Source organism: Rhinolophus sinicus, chromosome 1 (assembly GCF_057876585.1).
Source record: "Rhinolophus sinicus isolate RSI-liver-muscle chromosome 1, RSI-T2T, whole genome shotgun sequence".
In the NCBI taxonomy this organism is placed as follows: Eukaryota; Metazoa; Chordata; class Mammalia; order Chiroptera; family Rhinolophidae; genus Rhinolophus; species Rhinolophus sinicus.
In genome coordinates, this window is record NC_142501.1 from 131,616,315 (window position 1) to 131,631,897 (window position 15,583).

The following is a 15,583-nucleotide window of genomic DNA, read 5'->3' on the forward strand; positions in this document are numbered from 1 at the left end:
CTATATTGACTGGCCTTTGCCACCTCTGCCTGTTCTAGAGAAATTTAAGCACTTGAATAAGGACACATGTAGATCTTCTTTCATCCCAGGACTGGCCGCTCTCTCCGTGACATGCCAGTCTATCACAGAGGCAACAAGCTGTCACCTCCAACCTGCTGACTGATTATACAAGAATCTGACCAGATAGAAACAAAATACTGTGGAGCATCTGTTTCTTCTCAAAAAAAAAAAAAAAAGGAAAAAAACACAAAACCTCTTCTATTTCTCATAGGAACCCAGTGCCTGAGTAAACGCTCTCTTTAACCCTTTCTGAGTCATCAGTGGCAAATACAAGTATGGAACTGTTACAAACAGGGGAACTGGGGGAGAGTGAAATTTTCCTGCTATTTGCCTGAGATTATGAAAACGAGCTGTGCCTGGGAGAGAAGGCAGCCTTTTGACTTCTGGGCCTGTGAGGAAGCTCTGGATGCAGCTGGTATCTCAGGTGTCCCTTGAACCAATTGTATAACTCAAACCCTTGTGCTGCCTGCTTATCAGGCTTCAAATAAATATTGTATTTGTTTGTACTCTGTGCTTTCAAACTCCAGTGACCAAAGGACCAGAATTTAGATATTTCCCCCCAGGATGTCATTCCTAAATAAAGGCAAGTTTTGACTGAATGGAAAATCACCAATTAGTTGGAAATTTTCTGTGCACAGTTTTTACCAGTGCTTACTTAATCGGAACTAAGAGTTTAAAAACTAAGTCTTATTCAGAATTAGTTGATGTGTAGTTAAACTTTTGTGTGAAGTATTTGATGGAAGAAAACGGCTGCTTGAATAAAAAATAAGTTGGCAACATTTCCTCAGACTTTTCTCATTCAAATGGCACATCCCAAGCATCTTCAATCATGAAGGAGGAAAGATATTTGGTGCAGCAGCTGAGCATTTGGGCTCAGTTGATTTAACTTTTCTAACCCTCAGTGCTGTCATCTGTAAGATGGAGATGATAGGAAGATTGAGTGAGATCATGTGGACAGAGTGCTTAGCGAGTGCCGTGGTGGAGAAATAGTGCGGACCTGACTTTAAGAACCAGCCATAATCATTCCTTTCTGAACATTCTATTGATTATTTAAATTAAAGGAGAAAAAAACATGTTGACCAAATAAGATACAAGATATGTTAACATAGACCTGAGTTTGATGAGGAGAAAAATCACGCTACAAAGCAATCGAGTGGACAGAAGCCAAAATATTTTTTTCTCTCTCTCTCTGCTCTTCTGTAGAATTTAGTAGAGTTCTGAATGAATGCAGTTCACTTCCTAACTAAGCTCTCTGTAAAGACTAAATGATTTCAACCATAATACAGCGTGTATTTGGCTTGCTTCACAACCAGTCTGAGAGTTATATTGACCTCATGCCATCCCTAACGGACCAAGACACAGTTCAATCAATCAGAGAATAGCAGGAAAAATCTTCTTTTGAGGTGCTATGTTCTGCCAAGTCACTGACTCCTTCAATCAGGATTGATTACAAACACCCAATTATGAGGCATTTGGAACCTGATCTGAACACTAATCTTGTCTCTTGTTCTTCAGGCTTAATGATCATTCTTGATGAATTCTACAACGGCAATTAGTTAAGTTTATTTTGTAGCCTCCTTTACAAGAACACACACACATGCATATGTGTTTGTGTGTGTGCTCCTGCCCAAGTATGTCAGCATGCGTGCAAGTATCAAGCTTTAAGCTGGAAAGAAAGGAGCTGCGAATACGCAAGCTGGCTGAAGGCATATGTCTCAGTTGGATCAATTTTTAAGTGCCTGCTCCCCAAAGTGAAATCTGGAAATGCCATGTACATGTTGACTCAATCTGATAAGATTTCAACTAAACCTTCTCTTTTAGCTTCTCATAAAGGTTGTGTCTTTCAAATTACAGAAATGCCTACCTAACACACAAACAATCTTGTAATACTCAAAATTTATTAGGATCAAATGTGATTGCTTACAGTAAGAAATAATAAAGAAAATTAATTTTATTAAACACATGGGGTTCTGTTAAAATTAAATCAGTGTTAGTGGGGGGAAAATCAAAAGGAAGAAAGTAGATAATTATCTGCCTGAGTAGTAACCAAGGATGCTGCAGGTGGTAGCAACAACACCAGCCAGCGGTTGTTCTGAGAAGGGTTCATTCTGACCCGCTCAATAATAGTTTTATAATTGAATTGAGCTTGGTGGTGGTGCTGCTTACATTGCCCATATTAGCAAGTTATGTGAGATCAAAACCAGCAATGAAAAGATGAGGAACTATAAAGCAAAGGAAGAGTTTTTCAGAATTTGCCTTGCATATAAAGCAGGCTCCAGACTAAAAACTTTGTGTTTATTTTATATAACGATAGTATATGCAACAAATACAAGCTATTTCTATAGTAGTCACTGAAAAAAATTAGAAAATGTTTCAGTAGGATTATGGGTTTTTTTGTTGTTGTTGTTATATTAGAAAGGGAACAGTACACATTTTAAAAAATCTCCATTCCAATGAATTGCACTATAGTGAAAGGATAGTACATAGAGAATTCTAAACTTATAGCTTAGTTTTGTTTGGTTTTGAAATTTATAAAAATGGAATCACACAAGTCAGGATAGTAGTTGCCCTTGAGGCCAAAGGTTAGTGACTGAAAATGGACACAGGGGCTTCTTTCTAGGAAGCTGGGTATATTTACTGTGGATTGGTTACATGGATGCAGTCATGTTATAAAATGTTATCAAACGTTACACTTATTTTGTGTATTTTTCTAGATATAGATGATATTTTAATTAAAAGTACATATCCTTCTGTATTTCATACAGAAAATGGAGAAGTATTTTAGCATAAAATACCCACTGTTTTCCATAAAACAAGGTCTTTGTTTTGGTCTATGTGATGCTCTGAAATACAAGACCGGGACTAGAATGAGGCACTTGCCTTGGATACAAAAATTCAAAGAACTCACTAGTCAAGATAAATAATATTTTAATGAAAATCTGAAAAATCAAAATTAATGCAAAAGTCCATGTTGAGCGAAGCAAATAAAGGCAAAACAGAAAATATTACTTAAGGAAACCAAAACTGGAACTTATATTCCCCAAATTGCCGATATACAATTGATCACTGTATAATTAAATTTCTAGGAATAATCAGATTTGAGAAGGAAAGGGCAGATTAATTTTTATTCAGTGAGTTTATAGTTTATTAAAATAAATGAAATGAGTGATATTTCAAAGTTTGTAATAACTTAGGTAATTTTAAAAGTAGCATTAAAGAAACAATTCATGATTTATTTTAACAAAATCCCTAAACTTAATCTCTATTTAATTATAATTTTATTGTAACCAAACTTCATATGAATTTACAAGAGTGAAATCTTCCTTTGATTGCATTGAATTAGGAAAAAGACACCTATTATTGGTCACATGAAAAAGAGATTCTGAATCTAAATTCTAGATAGTAAAGCATCCATGCTATCGTAGCTTTGTGTTTTGGTGAAATCCTACAAAACAGCACAGCACTGACAACAAGGTACTAAGTCAGGAATTCGTCAGTAAGAAGACTACTACTGGGCTTTCTCCCTGCAACACTGCCACCTTTTTAGACTCTCTTTCTGGAGCTTCACATTCATTTTCTAAATATTTTTAACCCAATGTCTGTGAAATTTTTATTGCTCCCCAGATGACGACATCTGATCTGAATGTAACCACACACCTCTTTGCTCAGCAGTATTTGTCACAAACCATTATAAATTATCATGCTGATAGGTTGCATTGCTGGGAAACCGGAAAAGTTCCATAAATTCTAACTACTGTATCAATGACATTCTTGTTTATTATGCAGATATAAAGTTTTATGAGATTCAAGATGTTTGCCTTACCACCGAAGAAAACTTTACTGGAATAAGGCCTAACTAGCTCCATGCAAACACTGAAAAGCATTCACAATGTACAATGAACATTGCTTTCTGAGAAACACTCAGAAAGAGCAGGTCACTTTCTTTTTCTGCTTTTAACTGTACTTTGACACTTCCCAAGCATGGAAGATTTTGCTGGTGCAAAAAAAAGAGAAATGATTTCTTCCATTTCCTTAACACCTTCGCCTCCTCTCAGAACATTCTCTAGCCCCCCCCCCCTTATATCAACATAACAATAAAACCAGGCAGTATATCTAGCTAGAAATCCTAGCACCATGTTAGCCCTGCTGACAGATGCTCTACTTATTGCTCCACCGAATGATTTATCAATACCACACTTTGTTCAATAAAAGAATTCAGGGAGTTATAATATTGTGTTTTTGATGCCTATTTGTAATGAAACCTGACTCAGCGGTGGCACAAACATAGATTGTTGCATTTTAAAACTATCAGTCACAACTTTCACAAATTCATTTTCTCTAAGGGAAACAGATCCCCTCTACCCCCCAATAAGTACTTTCTGTAAGGTTAAATCCGTAGTTTACTCATGTACTGGGTCAGTCTTGGTATTTGTCACATAAAAAGTTGTAATAAATAAATCACATAAGTAAATAAAATACATCTGATTGTATTGTTAAAATTATGAAATAGTTTTTTATTTAATTATAAATAAAACAGTAAAATTTAAGTAAAAATTCTATTTCTACCAGAACTCATCTATGTAATTACTTACCTATCCCTATACCTTACAGAAAAATAATTGTTTACTTGGGTCTCAAGAATGTTTCTCAATAAGCAAATGTGCTAAGGAATCGAATTCTTGAGCTTTCACAAGGTGAAAGTTGACTATACAAATACTGACAGTTTCAAAAAAAATTACAGGGTGTATTTATATGTGGATCATTCCATAACTGAATCAATATATTTACTTTGACATATGCTTAGTTTCACATTTCCAAATGTTCTAACGATCACTAAGTTTTTAAAGATACCGTAAAAATGGTAACTTCTGAGGGAGCTTTTAACATTTCAAGGAGGTTTCATATCCACTACCTCATTATCCACTACCAGCAACTTGAAGACATTGGTGCAACAAGTATTTCTTGCTGCTTGGACATATAGCATAGACATGTTGCATAGCTGAGAAAGCGAAAGCTATTAAACATCTCAAATACGACAATAGCTTGTTCTTAACCGAAAAGGTAACTAAAAGCTTACAAGCTCTATGAATATGGTTTATTATAACTACTTTCGTATCATTTCGAATACAATTTTGGAAGTAGCCTAACATAAACTACAAACAACACAACAACAACCAGAACCCAAAAACTATGGTTTTACACATGTAACATAAACTTTTGAAGTTTATGAATTTGTTCTTCTAAGAGTTCCTGGTGGTTTCCATTTTTTCTAGGATATTCTATCCCCTGTCAGTTTTAAAGCTGTGGATTCTTCTCATGGCCTTTACAAAAGGAGGCAAGAATTATGCCACATTTGCAGAATTTCAACTACAGCCTTCAACAATGATCAGGAGTCATATGAATCAATCTGAAAAGATAGTGACTGCGATGTCTTAAGTTGATCTTCCTGTATCATTTTTGGAATTTTCATTGATAAAATGATCAGGTAGCAACACTTCAAAACATGGCACAAAGATACTTTCCATTCCATAATGTTCACTGACTTCATTAGGCTAAACATATCAGCCTTTTAAGACTGGCCAGGAGATGACACCTTCACAGAGAACAAACCCTCATTTACTATATATAATTAAGAAACCGCCTTACTCTGCAACATTGAAAAAAAAAAAATCCCACTATCGTAATTACAAAAACAATCTTCTTGGCCATGTCAGTTTCTTGAATACCTTGGTAACATCACTAAAATTGTCTCTTTCTATTGTAATTAACCGCTTGCTTATCATCTTAAAAAAAAGAAAACTAAAAAGGTGCTCCCCCAATCCCACCAAACTCTGCTTTACCTCGTGGCATGGCAAATATTACTTAAGGCTTACTGTGTGCCAGACACTGCTGTAAGCACTTCACATGTATTAACTCATTCAACTGGCTTCCGTTTCTTACACTTCTACTCCAGTTGTGTGCTGGAGCTGGCATGCACCAGCTCACAAGAACCAACTGTACACATCTCTTTGCAGGTCTATGCACAGTGACATCACATGTGTAGTTTGAAATTGGCCATGGAGGGAACATGTACACTGCAAAAATTGGCAAATATTACAAATCAGGACTTGACCCACCGCCTCCCAAGGTCCAGTTGTTAAATATGTACCGGAGTACCAATGCAAATAACTACTAACTACTCTGAATTCTTTAGCTATTTTATATTAAACATATACATGGTCATAATTTTCAGATCAGGATTTAGTAAACATAAGTTTATTGAAATTTAATAACACCTTATTTTTAGGAATAATGTTATTACTTGAGTATGGTTTATTAGAGTTTCTTAAAAATATTACAGCAGTTTAAATATTATCAAAAAGCAAAAGTAAAATAAGATAAAATGAAATAGAGAGCATGTCTCTAGGTTGTCTAGGTGATTGACACTGTAAAAACCACCATACAGAATATTGGCAAAACACACACACACACACACACACACACACACACACACACACACAAAAACCACCACAATGAACTCCCTGTTTTCTAGCAGTCACTGTAACACTCTAGTAATGACAACTTTAACATAAGATTAAAAAATCAATTTAATGCCCTGAAGCATTTCTGAATCACAGAATAAAAATTAAATTAGAATCGGCATAATTTTATTGCACTGTAATGTATGCTGATTATTTGGAAATTGATCAACAGTATATGATGTATGCTAATTCTCTAGCCAATAGAATGTTGAATTAACCGGATGACCTCATTTCCCTGACCATGAAAAAATAGTTTAGCCCACCAACTCAAAAGGTTGTTGAGGACTTCCTACAGGTGAGAACAGTTTCATACTATTCTGTTCTTCCCTAAAAGGATTATGTGTTTGCAGATAGAGTAGTTTTAATAATGAATGTGCCTGTATAATAATATTTATATCCAATCAAAGTAGTAACCTACATACATTGTATACAATTATATCAAGCTGACCCATTTTAAAATTTGCGAAACATATCAGTCCTTCAGATACAATTTAGAACTGAGATTTAAATAGATTATTCTACTAAAACTATCTATTTATCTAAACTTCATTAAAGATTGATATTCGGGTTCAAGTCTCTGGAGAATATAGCAGAATGGGATGATGCGGACAACACAGACAGGTCTGCGGGATGTCCACAGAAAAGAGTAAATCTGGCTCTTCGTGGACTGCTGCCTGAAACGTTAAAACATACTTTCCATACTGTGGAAAGCTACACATGAGTTCTTTCACACAAAGTGAGGGAATATAATTTAGACTGTCTCTATAGTGAGAATGTTTTCATAATAATGAAATCTGTCATAGTAACTTAACAATGCTTAGTAATTTAACAATATAAGTAGTTAGTAAAACTAAAGCAGATGGATGAAACATTGATTCAAATTTCAGTCCCATTGTATTCAATGTGCGCCAACAATTATTTTTAGCATTTTCCGTAAGAGACTTGCAATCATTAATCTACTGTAAAAAGTCCCTCACCCGATTTATTCCTATTTTTTATCAGTGACAATTTGCTTTTGTCATGTCAAACTCAGTAAGATACAGTTCTTAAATCACAAAATGTGCCACAGATTTGTTACAAAATATCCAACTGTCCATGCAATATACGTTAGTGACTTGCCATATTTAATGAGAGTTTGGGTTTCTAGTTCTTCCCCTTTCCAGGAAAAAAACAGAAACACGTCCATACATTTCTTAACACAAGAGTTCCAAAAGCAAAAGTGTTAACAGGAAAAAGAATATGAGCGATTGCACATTTAAATATAATCTCCCTAGTTTAGGGAACTCAGAAATCACTTAACATAATTTAATTTCCATACCATTGACATATGATCTGGCCTAGATTGGAATCACTCCTGGATCCATTTATAACCCAGAGTGTACACACAGACTGTCCCCCTTAGACGTTCGTGACCACTAGATGGTGCTGTGGTGCCCTGTTCAAATATATTCTCACTTACTTGCAGTCTCTGTCCTCCAAATCGAAGTGAGGGTTGAAGTTGATCATAATTCTCTGGTATGGCTCCGGAGCCTGAATCAGCCATTCACATTTTTCACTTGGGTGATAAGAATGAGGATAACCAGGAGATGTAAGGTACCCCGGGCTTTCAATTTTTATAATATCGCCACATTTATCTGTAATAAAGATAACATTTTACTCGATCTTTCCCTGACAACCAGTTAGGTGTTCTAACTTTGTATATAAATTACCAGCTATTAAACATTCCATAACTTCTTATGGGGAACTCCGGGAGGCCCCTTCAGGTCCTTCAAGTGGAGCTGATAGCAACACCTCACCAAGGAACGGTTTGATCCCAGGAAGGTTGGCTCAGGAGGAAAGGCGACTGAGATCTGACAGGACTTGACCCCCAACCCTCACAAACTTCTGTCCCAAGAAAAAGGTCTTCTAAGATTAAAAACATTAAATTCCCTAAATGGATGTTAACATGGTCCCCAGGGAGCTTCTGCTAGACTTAATTATCCCCCAAGAAATGTAATCGCATTAAGTAGCAAGTTCTAAGTGGAAGGTGACTAAATGATGCCATTCGACCCCTTGTGTAGCTTTTGATGATAAGCCTGCTCTGTGTCATTGATCAGCAGGGATTGTCTTCCAAGACAAACCTTTACTGTTGTTTTATCTGCCCATAAATCTGAGTAATTTTGAGTTATCTCTGCTCTTGAGATTCAGATCAACACAGAACAAAGTATATTTGGTGAAGCAGAAATAATGCTACTCTACTGCTCCAAGTAAAGTTGCTCCGGCTTGGAGGCCAGATCAAAGCAACTGGGCAGAAAGAAAAATAAATAGCCACACAGCATTAATTCTAATTACCTGCATGTTGGAAAAAAACCCAAAAAACAACAATAACCAGACACACAAAATAAACCACCACACAGGTCTGTTATCACATTTGGTAAGCCCCATTCTCACATGCTGGGAAAAGTGAGCTAACTAGTTTTGAGCCTTCATTTCAAAAAATCCGATTGCTGAAGCGATTCACGAAAAGCCAAATAAACCAATCTCTGGGCCACTTTCTGTTTGGTGTAGATTCTCATTGTCACTTTCTATGATGGATTTCATACTGGAGAGCCTCAGCCTGAAATGCTTCCACATTTATTGTTGCTTAATTTTGAGCAATAAAAATTCAGTGCATAAACTATGTAAGAGGAACAGGTATGAAAGCAGTGAAATATATAAGCCTATCAATCACAAATTTTCAGTAATGGTATATATAGATTTTAATATTGCATCTAATAGAATCCCCGTGGAAAGAGAATAGCATTCTTTGCTCTCAGCATGAATTTATAAATCTACAGAATTTTATTACAGGAAAACCAGGTCAAATGGAAATGAAAGATGAAGTGCACATCAAAAATGCATAAAGCTACATGCATTACAGAAATCATTTCCCATAAATTAAAAAGAAGACAATATAAATTACATTGTTTTTCTCAGTTACTAGATGTTTCTGACTGTGTTTCTTAGAGCAGGAGTAGCCTTATCCTGGTTGCCTTTGCCTTGGCTTTTAAAAGCTTACGTTTGCCAAGAAGAAATGATGTTGCAACTGGAGTTCAGAACCTCAGCTAATGATCATATTGGACTCTATTGTGTGATTCTACTCAGGCTCTTGCATTATTTTAAACGTGCAGAGAACTTGGAAAGTGACCCCATTACGTTAAGTCCCCGCCAGCTCTGTACGACCATCATGGCAGAGTCTGGCATCTGTTAGAGGAGTGAAATAAAACAGCACTGCTTCTAGTCACTCGACAGAGTCACTTCAGAAGACATTTAGGTAGACTCGGTACCACACCAGAGCTCTTTAATCTGTGACTTCTGAGAAAGTGACAGTGTAATAAGATAATGTGGACTGCTAGACTCTCTGGCTCTGTTCAATCTCTCTAGCAGTTGATTAAGAAAGAGCAATTTCTAATGACTCTGAACCATTAGTCCTAAATAAGGTTAATGAATTAATTTAGCAGACTCTGGTACTCAGAGGAGGTGGACATGGCTTTAAGAGGTCTGCTGAATTACAGAGGCTGTGGTCACTGCAAGCATAGCAACATGGCTTTAACCAGTCAAGCTCACTGACAAGCTCAGGTTCTTAGCATTCCCCTAATTTCTACTAAGAAAAGATATATATATATATATATATATATATATATATATATATATATATATATATATATATATGGTCATACACACTTATATACATATATATGGAGTTCACAACCTAAAGTCTGAAATCTATTTGCATTAGGTTTCAAATTCATTCTGTGATCACCCCTGCAACTGATTAATCTCAGGAGTTGGGGAGGGTGAGTTGCTGTAATTTCTAAAATATAACCACTTGGGCTCTTTCAAATGGAGGAGAATGTTATTTCATTCCCTACCAGATTATAGAAGTATGCCACCAACTCAGGTTCATTAATAAATTGAACTTCATATTCACAAATTTGTGAGTGTGTTTTGCTTCCAAGCCCTTTAGAACACTGCTTGGTAGCCGTGGGTGGAAAGCTATTGCTTCAATCAAAAAACCTCCAAAAAGCATATTAGATAGATTAACTTCCACCATAAAGACGTGATTTAAATTCCTCTTGGTCTGAACCCCCTCCACTTGTGGTCTCTTATTAAAACAATATACCTCAGTAAGTAGTGGATGGTCTTTTCTTCTAATTACTTTGATTGAAATCTAAGCCAGACAAAAGTAAACATTTGATAATTAGTTAATAATCGCTGAAGATTTACTGTAAAGATAATTTCATACCCTTGCCTTCTCCTACTTCACAGTGCAAATGAAACATGCCTACAACCAGATCACATTTTAAAACACATTATTTAGGTTACAGTATACTGTTTATAATGCAGCACAGTCTTTCATTTACTTAACAGTGGGTGATTTGTAAAGCTAAGTGGAAGCTGCATCTAGGTTAGGGATTTTCAGATATCCCGGTGCCTTACACTGTATATATCAGATTCCTTTATTGACACTATGAACTTTCATTCATGCTTCAGACAGATTAGGGACGATTTACAAAGGCTGAGGAGGGAGTCCCATCAACCAACAAACTACTATCTCTTGCAGGCACCCACCAGAGGAAACAGTTTAGGGGACCTGCAAGGGAACCAGGAAGTTCTCCCGCTAAAGCGTTCATTAACTTTCAACAGCCATCAGATTTTTGAAAGGGAGTCTCATTCTAATTGCCTTTGGGAGGAAACATTATTAAGATAATTGGTGTGCTGATATGGGAAGGTAGGCAGCGCTGCCTTGTAACAGTGGTGGGAAAACCCCCACAGCCAAAGCACCAACTTCAGGAGGGAGCCGGAGGACTTGAAATCTTCCTGCCCCAAACCGACTGGTCTTATTTCTTTATTTCTCCGCCTGGATAAAAAGTTTCCTTCGCCTGGGAGGTGGCTATTCCGGTTTCATCCCTGCAGCGCTGCCTGAATCGTGGCTGGGCGGGAAGCCTCGCCCCGGCCGGGTCCGGCAGCTAGGGAGCCCCGGACCAGCGCTGTCACGCGCGCCTCTGCCTGTCACTTACCGTTGCGAAAAGCGCTGGCCAGGGCGAGGACGAGGGCGAGGACGAGCGCGGCGCAGAGGAGCTGCAGCCCCCTCTCCATTCTCCCTTCGCCGGATCCCCAGCAGACTCGGGAGAACGACGACGTGCGGGGTAAATAGAGCAAAGAGGGGAATCTAAACAATCCGAAGCGCTCCAACTCCGCCTAGAGCTGTAAAATCCTCAGTCGGTCTTGGAGAAAGGAAAGCAGCGAGGCAATGCCTTGATCGGAGAGCAAGGCTTCTCTTTTTGTGTCTCAAGTCACTTGCATCCTGTCATTTAGCTCCGGTTTCCTCTCTCTTTTCCCACACTTGTTCCTCTTCCAGGAGCCACTGCCCGGGCCATGTCTAAAAAAAAAAAAAAAAAAAAAAAAAAAAAAAAAAAAAAGCGCGCGGGGTGGGGGGGAAGCTGCGTGGGGGAGGAGGGAGGTGGGGAAGCACACAAGCCAATTTCCAGAAAGAAAGAAAAAATAATCCGGCTTGTCTCTGGACCGGTTGGAGCCGAGGAGCTGGCGCCCAGGGGAGGTCCGGGGTGTCTGCGCGAAGGAGAGGAGCAAGCAATGAGAAGATGAGCGGGAGGCAGAGGAGTTTCACCAACTGCACCCCCGCCTCCCCCACCTCCCGTCTTCCCCCTCCCCTCCTGGAGCCATTCCCTCCCTTCCTCCCGCCCCTCTCCCCGCACTGGCTCGCCAGTCAGTGTCTGACAGGAGACGGGGAGGAACAAGTTTCCCTGGGTGTGCTTTCCCATCCGTCTGTCCGTCTCTACCAGAGGCCCTGCAGGGATCTCTACAGGAGGGAGACGCTGGGGGCTGCGCCCTGGGCATGTGTGCTTGGAGAGAGGGAGTCGAGGTGGGGGCCAGCGACAGTGTTGGGCTCTCCTACCTCCGCGTGCTCACTCGGGACCCCAGTGGGGACAGCAGGCAGCTCGCAGAGGATCTCCGGGATCCAGCCGCCAGGAGCACTAAGCGCCCGGGAGGTGGCGGCTGCTTCTCACAGCTCTGAACCCCCCGCCAGAGTCCGCGGGGCTAGGAGCTCAGAGTCAGCCCCTGCCATTCCCCGCGGTGCCCGCCGGAGACCTGTAGCAGGGAGCCGCGGGGCTCCCCTGGATGCCCCGGGCCAGGACTGCAGGGACAGGGCGGAGAGCGAGGCTGGAGCGGGATACGCACCCCAGAGCTGGGCAAGGGTGGGCAGTGTCGCTGCCACGTCAAGCCGAGTCAGATCACCGCCTCCCTTCCCCGTGACAGGGAGCGCGATTGAGCGCTCATGGTGCCCAGGTAGCCGCCTCACGCCGCGGGGTTGGTGTCCTCTCCTCTGGGGCAGAGGAAACGCCGGAGGGTGGGAGGTGATGCGACTGCCAGCTGTGTGTATGTGTGTGTGTGTGTGTGTGTGTGTGGGGAGGCAGCCGTCGTCCGACCCCACCCAACCCATGTCTCGGATCCCAGGTGATAAGGGTTTGGAAATGAGGGTCCAGTGGCCCCGGTTTCTGTGCATCCCAAGGGAGGTGGCGCAGTGGCAGCGGAAGAAAGAGATGTGCTTTTGGCAGGGCCCTCACGGTGCCCCCTCCGGGCCGCAGGCCATTGTCACCGACGTCCCTTTAGCTCCCGCCCACTCCTACCTCCCAGGGCGGCGCGTCCTCTCTGGTGGGCGGGATGCCCCCCAGTTCCCTTCCTGAGGCTTTCCCAGAACTGCAGCAGAAAGCTCCTGCGGTTACAGATAGCAAGGATATATCAGGGAACAAACAGGTTTCGTTCACCGATTAAGCCCTTGACAGGGGTAAATGCCCGCGAACCTCCTCCGAAGGAGTTCGTGGGGAAGGTGATAAGGTCACGACATCTTCTGGGGATTGGCATTTAGGTACACACCCGAAACAGAGCCTTATTCCTACCTGGCTCAAAGAGCTGGCAAAGGAGATTTAGGAATGTTGGCAAGGAGACACTGGTCAAAGGTTTTGGCGGAAGAACTAGGGGCGGGACAGGAGAAAGGGAGCCCTTGGCACGCTGGCCGCTGGCAGAGACCCGGCGCTCGCCGGCCCGGCTGGGCGCGGTAACGCGAGTCCCCAGAGGTGCAGGCTAGCCCAGCGCACGGAGGTGCACCCGCGGCGGCCGCAGGCACCTCTCTTTCTCTCCAGGTCAAGCTTTCCCACCCGCCCGGCAGCTCCTGGGAGCCCCCGCCTCCAAGCTGGAGACCCAGCCCCCTGGGCGCCTTGAGCCCGCCTTGCCCGCTAGCGCCTCCTTTCCCGCTCGGGGTTCTTCCTTCTCGGCTCCGGGACCCCTGGGAGGAGCGGGGTAAGGACGTGGCACTAGGAGGCTGGGAGTCCAATGCCTCGGTGGAGCAGAAGGAGCGGTGGCGGGGCGGTGGGAAGCCCTGCAACCCCAGCTTCAGCGGGCGGGCAGGAGTCAAGGCAGGGGAGCCAGCCGCACCCAGCGCGGCGGGGAGTGAGGGAGCAAATGCGGTGGAGGGAACCCTGGTGTTGGGCTCCGACCCGCGCATCGCCTCCTCCCGGCTGACCTCTCCGTCCCGGGCGCACCCCCGCCAGTCCCAGTCCCGAGCTGCGTCTGGCGAGCGGCTTCATCAGATTTGTGGTGACTTTCAGCGACCTCAGTCCAAAGCTTGGAGCGAGAGGCGCCTCTCAGAAACTGGCAGGTTAACAGAGCAAGGAAACCGGGTGGGTGCAGGGGCCGGAGTGTCCCAGCATCACAGATAACCTTTTCTTCCGAGTGGGAACTGGGAGGCCCGCTTGCTACAGGAGCCGGGTTTGACCCGTCTATGCCTCGGCAGGGTGAGCGAGGGGGCACACGCGGGAGACTTGAGCTGTGTTGTTTTTAGAAAACTGCTGCCAATCTCTCTTCCCCTTTCCCTGCTGAGTGTGCATTTCCCAGCCTGGACCCACCCGGCTAACAAATAAAGCCATGAGCTCATGCCCTCAGAGAGGGACTGCCCCCACTCCACAACCGCGCCCCTCAGGCTACCTGGGAAGGCCTGCCTGTGCCCGGGAAGGGATCCTCCAGTGGGTCCCAGCGCAGAAAATGCCTGTCTCCTTTCTTGCTCACCAGCTGAACACTTTTGCCAGGCTTTCTCCAACCAACTAATAAAACATGCACTATGCTCTCTGAGGTTTGTGTGTGGGGGGATATCGTATTTAAGTTCTGCCTCAGATTTTTCTGGTCTTAGCTGATGGCCTTTCTAGACTCCTTAGGTTCCACACAGCACTGGGTAATGGAGCACCATGGCACTGATGACAATTGCCAGCTAGTGGGTTGATACAGAGTAAATTGTCCTTCCTGAGAACCTCTTTCCTCTGCTTTTGGATTCCACTAAGTGCTGAAAAGGGTCAGTTTTATATTTTTGCAATTCTCCAGAAGAGAGACAGACCGACCTTTATAGGAGAATAAGTGATAGAGGAAAAATTTGTCAGTGTTCCTGGGTTAATTTTATTTTAGTCTCAGGAACACATCATTCCTGACATAACAAATCCCCAGACTAGATAGGACCCAGTTCCACTGAAGGGAAGATTCATGGCCCACACTCCCAGAACTATGGTCAAAAGCCCTGGGTGGGCAGTACTCGACCGCATGGACCCCCCCATGCAGGGGCTGCTGCAGGAATAAGGCACTTGGCTTCCACCTCTAGAAAGCATGGCCTGAACAGTGGTTCATCGTTAAGAATAGACTTGGTGGTAAATGTTTGGTTCAACCTCTCATCAATTTGTCAAAAATAAGATGAGATAAACATTGCTCCCACAAGACCATTTGAACCACTAACTTCCTCAAAGTACTTCAGGTTGTTGTAATATGGAGATTCAGGTTGGTATTTCAAAACTCTATCAAGTCTAGTCAAGTTTTTTAAAGCACATATTTCAGAAAAGCAAAAAAAAATATTTTTAGTAAGAGCTAACCTACATTTGAAATGTAAGAGTGGAACAAGTGAAACTGGGAAAGGATTTAAAATT

General features: G+C 42.1%; 2 protein-coding genes across 4 annotated transcripts in view; both read right to left on the reverse strand.

Moving 5' to 3' along the window:
- Positions 1–11,753, reverse strand: part of NRP1 (neuropilin 1) — a 136,080-nt gene extending 124,327 nt beyond the window's left edge. For both annotated transcript variants that reach the window (XM_019741706.3, XM_019741705.3), the window contains exons 1-2: positions 11,621–11,753; positions 8,041–8,215 (exon numbers count right to left, since the gene is read on the reverse strand). In XM_019741706.3, coding sequence (XP_019597265.3) covers positions 8,041–8,215; positions 11,621–11,699 — 254 coding nt within the window. In that variant the 5' untranslated portion in view covers positions 11,700–11,753. The remainder of the gene's footprint in view (positions 1–8,040; positions 8,216–11,620) is intronic.
- LOC148759272 (uncharacterized) lies at positions 11,621–15,269 on the reverse strand. Of its 2 annotated transcripts, XM_088789632.1 has the most exons (3): positions 13,520–15,269; positions 13,250–13,335; positions 11,621–12,170 (listed from the first exon to the last, which is right to left on the reverse strand). In XM_088789632.1, the coding sequence occupies exon 1, from the start codon at positions 14,122–14,124 to the stop codon at positions 13,525–13,527; it is 600 nt and encodes a 199-aa protein (XP_088645758.1). In that variant the 5' UTR covers positions 14,125–15,269; the 3' UTR covers positions 11,621–12,170; positions 13,250–13,335; positions 13,520–13,524. The 2 variants fall into 2 exon arrangements, with proteins under 2 accessions (XP_088645758.1, XP_088645757.1); XM_088789631.1 differs by having other exon boundaries at positions 13,250–15,269.
- Between the last annotated feature and the right edge of the window lie 314 nt (positions 15,270–15,583).

What these genes read in the sequence shown, in the direction of transcription:
- LOC148759272 (XM_088789632.1), bottom strand. Translation starts at nt 14,124, where the DNA reads ATGCGCGGGTCGGAGCCCAACACCAGGGTTCCCTCCACCGCATTTGCT.